The following is an 11,852-nucleotide window of genomic DNA, read 5'->3' as shown; positions in this document are numbered from 1 at the left end:
GAGACATATATGATTACCAACTGAAATGTTTTTTCTAAGAAGCATTGCATTGTCAAATTAGCAAAGAAGCCTTGTAGCAATATTGTCAAAAGCATAATTGATTGGAAGTTGTAACACAGGACACACATAATTGATTGGAAATTATAACACAGGGCACACCATGAATCCAAAACTGTATATAATCGGCTATGTCAACATCAAGTGCTACTGGAAATAATGATAAGTACCTCCTCAGTATTGGAATCTTCACATTCTGCTAGCTAGAAGCATGCATCAAAGTTGTCGAGAAACATAGGTCTCCCAGTAAGTATTGTTGAAGTGGCAACATTGTTCTCGGAGGCAATATTACAGAAACCAGGGTACATGTGAGCAATTTTTTCGTAAAATAAATATTAATAACACTGAACACACCGTTCCTGATAACCTCCACAAAGGTGTGCACACAACTGTGTCGTGTTCAGCATTCTGTATCTATTCAGATAAAGCTGAAATAGACATGTATGATAGTGCTGTCTCCAGAAGCAGAAGTTAAAAAAAAATATGTAGATGCCCTTTGGCATCGGTGGTTTAACAAGATCATGTGTTCCCTAAAATCTAGTAGACACAAAATAATATATACTTTTTCAAATGAAGTCGTTATAGAAAGTTGTGTTATCTCTAGAAACCAAAGCAGATTGTAATAGTACCAATTAAAGAAGGCATATTGTCATGCTTTTCTGGAATTCAAATCCACCTCAAACAAATAGAGAATTCACTTTCCTCTTTTCACTCCATTGTCAGATTTTATCTCTACTGCAGAAAACTCACCATTATATAAAATGGTAGATTAGTGGACCAAACATGAAGAAATGAAAGGAGAGAAGAAACAATAGATAGAAGTCAGAAGCCACATCGTCTCAGACCTTTCTTCACAAACCACAGATCGTACAGAAGAAACAGTTGGTTGATACATCAACTACAAACATCAGTCAAATAGTACACGACAAATATAACTATCAAAAAAGGAAAGCTATCCACATCCACAGAAAAATATAAATCACAAAAGTAACTATAAAAAAGATGATGTGCCGGCAGGAAGAACAGTCAGAACAGATGGTGCTGCTGAATCCGGACTAATTCTGTACAGAAGAGCGAGTGCAGAAACAATTGACATTTACCAAATGCTCAGCAATAAAGGTGGTTAAGCAAGATGATTGCCTGGAGGATGCATATTGCCACGCCCCGGTGGATCTAAACAATAGATCAGATCACCCCCTTCGAGCTGACAATAATAATATTGAAGGAATTTGATGTTCTTCAGGCGCTTTCCGCAATTGCTGGCTGTTTAAATAAAAAGGAAAATACAATCAGTTATCATGCTTGAGACCAGAAAAAAAAACCCACTTGTTTCAAGTATAACCAAGTACCAGATAGTTTATTCACCATAAGTTACTCAATGTAGAAACTACTATTAGTTGCATTTTAGTGGTTCACATGTAGCTATATTCGATGCTCACGGTTAACTGCCCAAGATATGTAACATTGGAGGATTTAATGTATGGACTTGGTGGGTTAATTTAGATGAGGTCCACTGTAATCTTCTAGATATCATTTTGTATGTCATTCTGATCTGGTATATGCGGGAATAGCACAGCATCAACCTACTTATCCACTCCGTTGCTCAAATAACAAAGATGCTGAAGAGATCAATTAACAACAGTGGTGGTAATACTTCCGCGAAGTTCCCATATGCCCATGGTTTATTCAAGAGCTAACTAGTTAGTTATGTAGAAACAAAAGAGAGATGGCATCAGATGTATTGGCATACTGTAGAATTTCAGACTGCAGCTATTGTATGTTCATTAAGACAAAGCTTGGTCAGTCTAGACTATGGAAGAATTTACAGAACCAGAAAAACACAGGAGATCTTGTGCCATTCATTTTTCTCAGGAATTCACACTTGGACTATGCTAATGTGCGAATGTTCTCTCGGCAGTGTTGAAATAGGATGTTAGGTTTATAGCTTCTTGTGCACACTTTGATATTATCAAATAGCTAGAGTACACCGAGCATTATAGCCAAACTTTCTTTCGTTCTGTAAATCATGGTTCCTATTTTCCTGATATTATGGTCAAACATGATAATGAAATGACAAGCGCTTGGGTGTTCCACAATAAACATGATCACTCGCAACTCGCAAGTAGTTTCCGATAGGATCAAATATGAGGCACGTTTATGGGTTTTGGCGGGTGCAAGCGCTTGGGCAATTTGATGCCGGGAGAGTAATCCTTGTAATAAACTACTTTTATGGTCTTGTAAACCTTCTCCTTAATTAATCAAATCGGGCAAAGCCTTTTTTGCCCCCATTTAAAAAAAAAGATAATGAAGTGACAAAACATTCTATCTCTAATGGTTCAACTTCTAGTATCATAGACAAATATGAATGCTATCTCAGGCTAGCTGATTTACCTTATTCGGAATTTGTCTTCTTACACGTGGTGTGCCTGGTTCATTTGGCTTCAAGATTTGAAATGAACACATTAGGTTTTCATCTATGCTCAGCAGAGCACCTACATTATCGAATTCCCCGCAATAATTTGGAGCTGAGAAGATTGTGACTAATCTCCTCTGTGCGAAGAACTCATAACCATCTTCTACCACCTAGGGGCATTCATAGTAATGCAAGAATCGTGAGATAAATCTTAACAATAATAATAATCGGAGTTCTCTAAAGAATAAAAACGAAGACCAAGTTTTCACAAACCTGATGGGCTCGGCATATAAGATCAAGATCATTCTTCTCCAAGAACTCTATAAGTTTATCTGCGCCAAATGTATATGAAACACCTCTGTCGCTCTCCCCCCATCCTTCTCCACTGGGGCTAGGATCAGACCAAAGCAAATCACACAGGAGACCGTAATCAGGAATTTCAGCCGGCCTCTCAATATCCTTTATTTGGTCTAGGTTATCCAGTTCAGGTGAAAGGCCACCATGCATGCACAATATCTTGTCGTCAATGAGTGCTGCAATAGGCAGGCAGTTGAAGCAATCAGAGAATATCTTCCACAGCCGAACATTGAACCTCCTCTTGCATTCATCATAGAAACCATAAACTCTGTTGATTTTTGCATCTTCATGGTTCCCCCGTAACAGGAAAACCTTGTCAGGATACCTTATTTTGTATGCCAGCAGCAAGCATATAGTTTCCAAGCTCTGTTTGCCTCTATCTACATAGTCTCCGAGGAATACGTAAGTTGAAGTTGGAGGATAACCACCCAAATCAAACAACCTCAGAAGATCAACAAACTGACCATGAATATCACCTGCAAGGTATCATCATAACTCATAAGGCTAAGAGTTTTCTGGCATGATCTGCAGATATAATTTATAGAAAAAATGAAAAAGTAATAGAAGATCGATGCATCTTTGTCCAAAAGTTACTCCTTACCACACAAACGAGATCACCTGACAGACATAGTAAACAAAGCTCCATAGCAGATAATGTGTAGAATGGTAAAGCTAAGCAAATTGTACTTGCAATATTCAATCTCATGTTTTATTTCAACTTTTCCCAAAGCTATGCCAAGGTGGTGTTGATTGTTGTCAGGATGGAATCTGGTAGGTGGATCAAAGAAGACAGGAGAAGCAGAGGTTAACCCGTGGAATAATTTGTGAACTCATAGCCGGTGCAATTGAGAATGTTATCAGTTGGGGCCAACCCGTGGATCAAAGAAGGCAGGAGAAGCAGAGGTTAACCCGTGGAATAATTTGTGAACTCGTAGAAAGTGCAATTGAGAATGTTATCAGTTGGGGCCAAGAGATAAACAAGAATGACCACTTCTCAACAAGAACCATTTATAGAAAGTTGGTCTTCAGGAGTTGCCAGTGACAGAATGGTTGATATGTAGATTGTGGTCTGCGAAAATCCCGATAAAGATCAAAAAAATTCTCACGCACGTCTTCAATAATGATCTCCAATTAGTTGTTCGGTTGAAAGAAGGAATTCACCAGGGGTGAGTTATCATGTAATATCATGTCAAAGTAGGGAGCATAAACCATATCTTGTTTCTCTGCCCAATTGTCTGTTGTGTGGTGTCTTTAGGAAAAAAAAAACTCACTGGGAGGTAGCACCTCAGTCTCTGGAAGATTTCTTTGTTCAATGACTTGGTCTGGGAAGAGTGCATGCAAAAGAACTGATGATGTGGTATGTGAAGCTGTGGCTACATGTTGGGCATTATGGGAAATTCGAAATAAAAAGACAATTGACGGTAAGCACCATACAGACATTTTGAATAAAATTGTTTTGTGGAGAAGGCAACTCACACATTGAACATCAAACTTATGTTGGTTAGTGGAGTGGAAATAGGGATAGTGAGTTTCTGCGGTTTTATCATCAAGTTTGTCTTGGTGTGTTATAGGTTTGTAGCTTAGGGTTGGCAATTTTTCTATCACTGGGTTATTTTAGTTCGGTAGGGTGTGGTGCATGTCCTCCTGATGCTACTTTGTATTTCATGGACACCAGAGGCGGTACCCTTTTTCTGCAAAACCCTGATTGTTTACATTTATTGTTAGCCAGGTCTGAACCCTTTGATCTTAAATTTTATTCACTAGCGATGTGCGCAACTGGAAATGAAATTTCTACAAGGAATAATGTATAGACTATGCACTCGATGTAAACACATTCGATGGACGATGAGAAGTGACTGGACTACCCATTGTGTCCATCATTGACCAACAGTCCTAACTCATTTCGATTTTATTTTACATAATCAAATTAGCTCATGCTTCCATCGCAAATCCACATGCCCTGCAGCCAAGATGTGAGCACATATGGCTAAGCTTTAGATTGTGTTGGGGTTTCAGCACAAGCTTACCCCACCAAAAAAAATCGGCTAGTCGATATTTTTGGATATAGAAGGGTTATGCTTGTCGCATGTTTTGGCAAATGTTGGGAAGAAAAATAAACCCGATTGGGCTATGGTACATGAGCATGCCAAATTTTGGGAACCCGTCCAAAAAGTAACCAAAATTCTGGTCCTGGCCAAAGAATTGGCAGGGTTGATTTTGGCTAATGATTATCTAACGCCGATGAAGCTTAAATCAGGGATTCTCACTATGGTGCCAATGGAACATCTTCCCACGCAAAGGTTGTAAGGGCGTCCATCATGTTCCCAAACTTCATAAAGCAGCGCCAACGTGTACCTAATCGCGCCATGACTCTCCACATCGCCAGGGAAATCAGCATGAAAAACTACGTCTACGCGCAACCGGAAAGGAGCGGGTCAAATACTATAACACAATAGAATATTTGATTGATAATCACCGCAGATCTTGACGGGTCCGCGGATTTGGAGGAGGTTGGGCTGGGAGAGGAGCACGCGCTTGGCGTCGACGCACAGCTGCCGGATCTCCGCCTCCGACAGCTGCACCTGGCGCCCGCCGCGGCCGCCGTCCACGAGCCGCCGCACGATCTCGTCCACCGCCGCGCCCTCCATGGCCCCCATGGAGGCCCGGGTCATCATCATCTTCCTCCGCCGCGTGCCCCTCTCTCCGGCGACGGCGACGGCGAAGGGTGGAGAGAGAAAAGGTGGATTGGAAATGTTGGGTGTTTGGGACGGCGACGAGCTTAATTTAATCGTTTCGGAGCGTTCAAAGCCGCGTGAAGGCTTACCAGCCGTTGATTCTAGGATGGACGGCGGATGATTCGTGGTTGAAGCCTTCCGCTCTCGTGGTCGCTGCTTTTTTGGTCGCCGTCGTTGCCACTGTCTGTCGATGGAGAAAAACAACGCTTTTTTGTGCTCCCTATTTTCTGCTTAATTAGGCAAGTGTCTGCGCGTTGACGTGGATCCAAAATGTTCGTTGTCTAAAACCACTGTTCAAAAACTAGGCCGATTCAACGATTACTAGGCCGATTAATCGCTACTAGGGGCTTGACCGTGTCGATTACCATTAATCTCTTGTGTTAATCCTTTAGCCCGATTAATCAGTCTGAAAGTCCGATTACTAGGTATTTTCCCGATTAACTACCACACTTGATAAAAAAGTTACAATATTTTCAATGCATATCGCTAATACATGCGCTACCCCTTCCCAATAAAGTAGATTTTGCGAAGCTCCCGCTTGATTGCAGCCTCCAGTAGCTTCATTTCCACTGTTGTCAAATAGTTTCTTGCCCTCCCAGACCAGTTACTCATAGTTTCCCAGACCTCAGGTACAAGAGCTCGATCACCATGAGGAGCTCGTCCAGGAACTAGAGGACGCCTTCAATAGGTTAGGTGGTTGAGGTGTAAGAGGGGGCGTACCCTAGGTAGGTGGTGAGAGAATATAAACTTCAGAGGTGAGAGGAGAAGAAGTGGAAGGAAGGAACGCGGCTTCGGCTAGAGAATCCTGATTCGCTCCTGACCTTAAAGATTAGGTCATGGAGGAGAAGTGTACAAGTTTTTCTAGGATTTCTGGCTTTAGAGAAGTAGGGAGAGACATAAAGAGGCTCATATACTATTATTTTTCTTATATAATTTTTTTAAGTGCTAATTTGTGTAGGTTGCACCGATTAATATCCGACCGATTAAATCAGTTAATCGTCCGAATTCCGATTAATCTCTACTCCCAAGTCGACCGAGCAGTTAACGATTACCGATTTCCTTAACATTGTCTAAAACAATGCATTAGTATAATATTGTTATGTTATTAATTGTGCATGTTGTAAACAAATGTTTATCAGAGATATATATAAGAACTAAAAAGAGATAAGGTCTTCTCTCCTTCACTCTCATATTACTCAGCGGTATTATCTCTAAGTCTGCCATTCCATGCTAAGTCTTCCCACTTGGCGTTTACCACCAACTCCATGGTCCACGTGGCATCGCTCTCCTGCACTGCGACACTTTGTTCTCTAGCTTAAAAAAATAAAAATAATTGTCTTGCATTTATTATTATATAATAAGAGGACATTTACCTTGATGTGTCAACTTCAGTTGATGTAGTTGTTCCACAACCGTTGCCGGCGAGTCCGATCCAAGGATGCAGAGCAAGATCATAGTTGAAGTAGTTGTACAAGCGAGATAGTCGCAAATGTAAAAAAGCAAACAGACACATATAAATAGTAGGATTTGATATATATTATTAATCGGTGTCCTCTCTTATGCAATCCATGGGTATATAGAAGGGGAGTGTTGGGAAATCATGTATGTACAAGTGGTTTCCCAACACCCACCCACCCCCAACCCCCCCCCCCCTTTGGTCCAACGTCCTCTATTATATATGTCTCAAAACTCCAAAAATCTAGTGGAAAAATATGGAGAACTAGCACATGTAAAAAACTACGTTCTGTAAAACATCTAGAAAAATCACACAAGGGGAAAAAAGTACTATCCACTCAACATCAGGTTGAGAACTCCATCGTCTAGATCGAGATTTACATAGGGGGATGCGAAAAATATATGTAGTCACCTAGCCACTTAAGTTGGACTAAGCATGTTTATATAGTTTCATATACATCATACTTCCCATAACCATGCACCATCATCATTGCCTTGTCATGAAAATAAATAGAAGTTCAAACTTTTGCCCGTTATCTTTTCATCTGAAAACTACACCTCATAATTGTGAGTATGTTAAATCTTTCCAAAACTTATTTCTCTAATGTTTGGCAAGCAAGCACCTAGTACTTCTAAGTTAGCATATGACAAATTATGACATAATAATAGCTCATTGCTATTTTTTACTTTGCCTTTGAGCTATTATGATCATATTGCCTTTTTCAACTTAATAAATTGTTTAAATCATTCTTCCAATAAGGTTAAGATCATCTTTTAATGTGCCTACTGTTATTTTAGTTTAAGTAACATCAAAATATCTTTGCAGCTCCAGATTTTCCACTGAAAATACTAGCCATATAATTCAATTTTCAATTTTTGTCAATTTTTGGCCGCATTGTTTGCAATTTTTGTCAACCGTTCAAATCAACTCCGTTTGAGCTGAAAATAATTACAGGATCCAAAAATATTTAAAACTTGCTTCTGAATTTTTTCAAAAATGTCTAAACTGGTTTGGTTGCCCAACTATTTTGAAAAAAAGAGCATATCGGGAAAGACTAGTTTCAGAATTTAGAGATGGTAAGAGCAAACCAACAGTCGTCTTCCTCGTGGCAGCGCTCCACCAGGCAGTGCAGCGGTGTGTTGCTTGTCATTCGTCGATGTCCATGCCATCCAAACTGTCCCCTTGACCTTTACAAGACTCCCGGAGCTTCAACTCCACTTTCCCCCCTCTTCCCCGACCTCCTGTAACCCTAGATCGATCGAGCCTCCTCGACGCCATTGCTATCGACAAGTTCGTTGCATGCAAACTCTCAAAATCATGTTTGTGTCATTCTGTTCCCCTTTCTTTGATGCTTCTCGGGGACCTAGTTTCCCGCTCGATCTTGTAGTAACCGAGGAGATCGGAATCTTCTCCAACACCGACCACACTCCGGCGATGTTTCCAACAGTTTCGGTGAGCCTCTTGCCAAACTAGCGTGTCCTTTAGCTTCTGTGTACCATGGTGCATATTTTTGATGTGTGTGTTGCTTCAGATGGCCATTTGGGTTCGAGCTGTCACCGTGAGCTAAACGCCATCGTCAACATGCTATCGACGCGATCGATCACCGAAGTACCTTCCTCCTTGCTTGATATTTGCACTATGTTTAAAGTATCGCGGGACAAAGGGAATTGGTCACAATATTTATGGTTCATTACCACAAGGTCATTGTTGAATATGTAGGAGCGATTACGGATCTCTAGATCTCAATGTTGGCTATTGATCAGATGCGTGTCTCGATCATGTCTGCATCATTCACGAACTGTAGGATGACACATTAAGCCTCGTTGATGCTTAGGGAAGATACATGAATATAAGTTGGATACCGAATGTTGTTCGGAGTCTCGGATAGGATCCATGATATCACAAGGAGATTCATAATAGTCCGAGCAATAAGATTCATAAATGGGAAGTATCTTTCTATGATTCTAAAAAGTTCGGGAATTTTTCGGTGTCGCATCGGAGGGCTTCTAGAAGATTCTAGAGGGACCACCAGTGGGCCCACTGTCCCGGGGAAGGCCACATGAGCCGAGGGCGTGCATCCCAGCCCACATGGGCCAGGTGCACCGTGCCTCAAGGCCCAGCTGCCCCCCCTAGAGATAAGTAGGATCCCTAAAAAAGGGGGACAGCTTGGGGCCAAGGCAACCCTAGCCACACGTCCCCTTATATAAAGTGGGGCAGGGCGCTGGCCTTCGCTTCCTCCTAAATGTAGCCACCACCTGTCCACCTCCCTCTCTACTCTTGCGCAGGCTTGGCGAAGTCATATAGGAATTCGATCTCTCCACCACTACCACCACATCGTTGTGTTGCTGGTATTCTCGGGGGATCTACCACATCCGCTGACACGCTGGAATGGGGAGACGATGTCGTCATCAACACTGTACGTGTACCCGACTACGGAGGTGATGCTCGATTGCAGCGCCGAAAGGAGCGTCTACACGATCCCTATATCGACAAGAGACCGACTACATCATCCACGAGATTAGATCTCGTTAACGCTTTAGATCTTCGAGGGGTAACACTCTGGATCTATCTCTTTGCTTCCATCTAATAGATTAGATCATGATTTTATTTGTTCTTGCGGTAGAATTTTTTGTTTTCTATGTTACAAACTTTCAAGGGATTTCTATTTTCGTGCCCCTGGCTCCTTAGTTGTGCTCAGTTTTCCCCAGCCTCTTAGTTTTTCCTCAGTTTTCCCCAAAACCTTGTCTGAAACCCGCGAAGGAGCTCGGACGGAAGGAATCCCGTTTAGTTGACGTTGGTTGGTGCTGGCAAGTGGGGCCGCTGTTGGTGCCCCGCGAGTGGACACGTCTTCACTTATCCAGATCATCGTGGGACCCACAACTTGTCCATGTTAAGTGCGCCGGACCCACGACTTACCCGAGTGACCGTTGCAAAATGGGAGCCCGAGCCAGCCCCGCGCCCGTGCCCGTGCCATTGCTTCCCCTTTCTTTCCCCGCGCCCCATTGTTCTTCTTCTCCGCCAGCGGCAGCCCTTCTCCAGCAGGCGGGTGATGTCTAGTTTCTCTTCGACCTCTCGTTCTTCATGGCCGTAGTATGGACTGATACGCATACAGCACGCGTCCGTTGGGAACCCCAAGAGGAAGGTGTGATGCGTACAGCGGCAAGTTTTCCCTCAGTAAGAAACCAAGGTTTATCGAACCAGTAGGAGCCAAGAAGCACGTTGAAGGTTGATGGCGGCGTGATGTAGTGCGGCGCAACACCAGGGATTCCGGTGCCAACGTGGAACCTGCACAACACAACCAAAGTACTTTGCCCCAACGAAACAGTGAGGTTGTCATTCTCACCGGCTTGCTGTAACAAAGGATTAGATGTATAGTGTGGATGATGATTGTTTGCGAGAAAAAGTAGAACAAGTATTGCGATGAGATTGTATTCAATGTAAAAGAATGGACCGGGGTCCACAGTTCACTAGAGGTGTCTCTCCCATAAGATAAATAGCATGTTGGGTGAACAAATTACGGTCGGGCAATTGACAAATAGAGAGGGCATGACCATGCACATACATGATATGATGAGTATTGTGAGATTTAATTGGGCATTACGACAAAGTACATAGACCGCTATCCGAGCATGCATCTATGCCTAAAAGTCCACCTTCGGGTTATCATCCGAACCCCTTCCGAGTATTAAGTTTTAACAACGGACAATTGCATTAAGTATGGTGCGTAATGTAATCAATAACTACATCCTTGGACATAGCATCAATGTTTTATCCCTAGTGGCAACAGCACATCCACAACCTTAGAACTTTCCGTCACCTGTCCCAGCATTTAATGGAGGCATGAACCCACTATCGAGCATAAATACTCCCTCTTGGAGTTAAGAGCAAAAACTTGGCCGAGCCTCTACTAATAACGGAGAGCATGCAAGATCATAAACAACACATAGGTAATAGATTGATAATCAACATAACATAGTATTCTCTATCCATCGGATCCCGACAAACACAACATATAGCATTACGGATAGATGATCTTGATCATGTTAGGCAGCTCACAAGATCCGACAATGAAGCACATAAGGAGAAGACGACCATCTAGCTACTGCTATGGACCCATAGTCCGGGGGTGAACTACTCACTCATCACTCCGGAGGCGACCATGGCGGTGTCCTTTGTCCCGAGATTTAATGGAGGCATGAACCCACTATCGAGCATAAATACTCCCCTCTTGGAGTTAAGAGCAAAAACTTGGCAGAGCCTCTACTAATAACGGAGAGCATGCAAGATCATAAACAACACATAGGTAATAGATTGATAATCAACATAGCATAGTATTCTCTATCCATCGGATCCCGACAAACACAACATATAGCATTACGAGATAGATGATCTTGATCATGTTAGGGGCAGCTCACAAGATCTGACAATGAAGCACATAAGGAGAAGGCGACCATCTAGCTGCTGCTATGGACCCATAGTCAGGGGTGAACTACTCACTCATCACTCCGGAGGCGACCATGGCGGTGAAGAGTCCTCCGGGAGATGATTCCCCTCTCCGGCCCGGGTGCCGGAGAAGCTGATCCCCTGAATCCCCCGAGATGGGATTGGCGGCGGCGGCGTACTGATGACCCACAAGTATGGGGGATGCACAACGGTCTTCGAGGGAAGTAAAACCCAAATTTATTGATTCGACACAAGGAGAAGGTAAAGAATACTTATAAGCCTTAACAAGCTGAGTTGTCAATTCAAGCTGCACCTGGAAAAGCACTAGTAACGGGGGTGATGTGAAAGTAGCGATTGATATGAGAGCAATAGTAACGGTAACACGACGCGG

The 11,852-nt window shown here is 42.7% G+C and overlaps 1 protein-coding gene across 1 annotated transcript; it reads right to left on the bottom strand.

Annotated features, from left to right (window-relative positions):
* Nucleotides 1-875: 875 nt before the first annotated feature.
* LOC124707433 (serine/threonine-protein phosphatase PP1-like) lies at nucleotides 876-5,520 on the bottom strand. The gene is made up of 4 exons (XM_047239087.1): nucleotides 5,304-5,520; nucleotides 2,744-3,303; nucleotides 2,449-2,640; nucleotides 876-1,320 (listed from the first exon to the last, which is right to left on the bottom strand). Exons 1-4 carry the CDS (start codon nucleotides 5,503-5,505, stop codon nucleotides 1,297-1,299), a joined length of 978 nt encoding a protein of 325 aa, XP_047095043.1. The 5' UTR covers nucleotides 5,506-5,520; the 3' UTR covers nucleotides 876-1,296.
* Nucleotides 5,521-11,852: the final 6,332 nt, after the last annotated feature.

This window comes from Lolium rigidum, chromosome 4 (genome assembly GCF_022539505.1).
Source record: "Lolium rigidum isolate FL_2022 chromosome 4, APGP_CSIRO_Lrig_0.1, whole genome shotgun sequence".
Classification (NCBI taxonomy): Eukaryota; Viridiplantae; Streptophyta; class Magnoliopsida; order Poales; family Poaceae; genus Lolium; species Lolium rigidum.
This window is presented reverse-complemented; position numbering and strand designations above follow the sequence as displayed.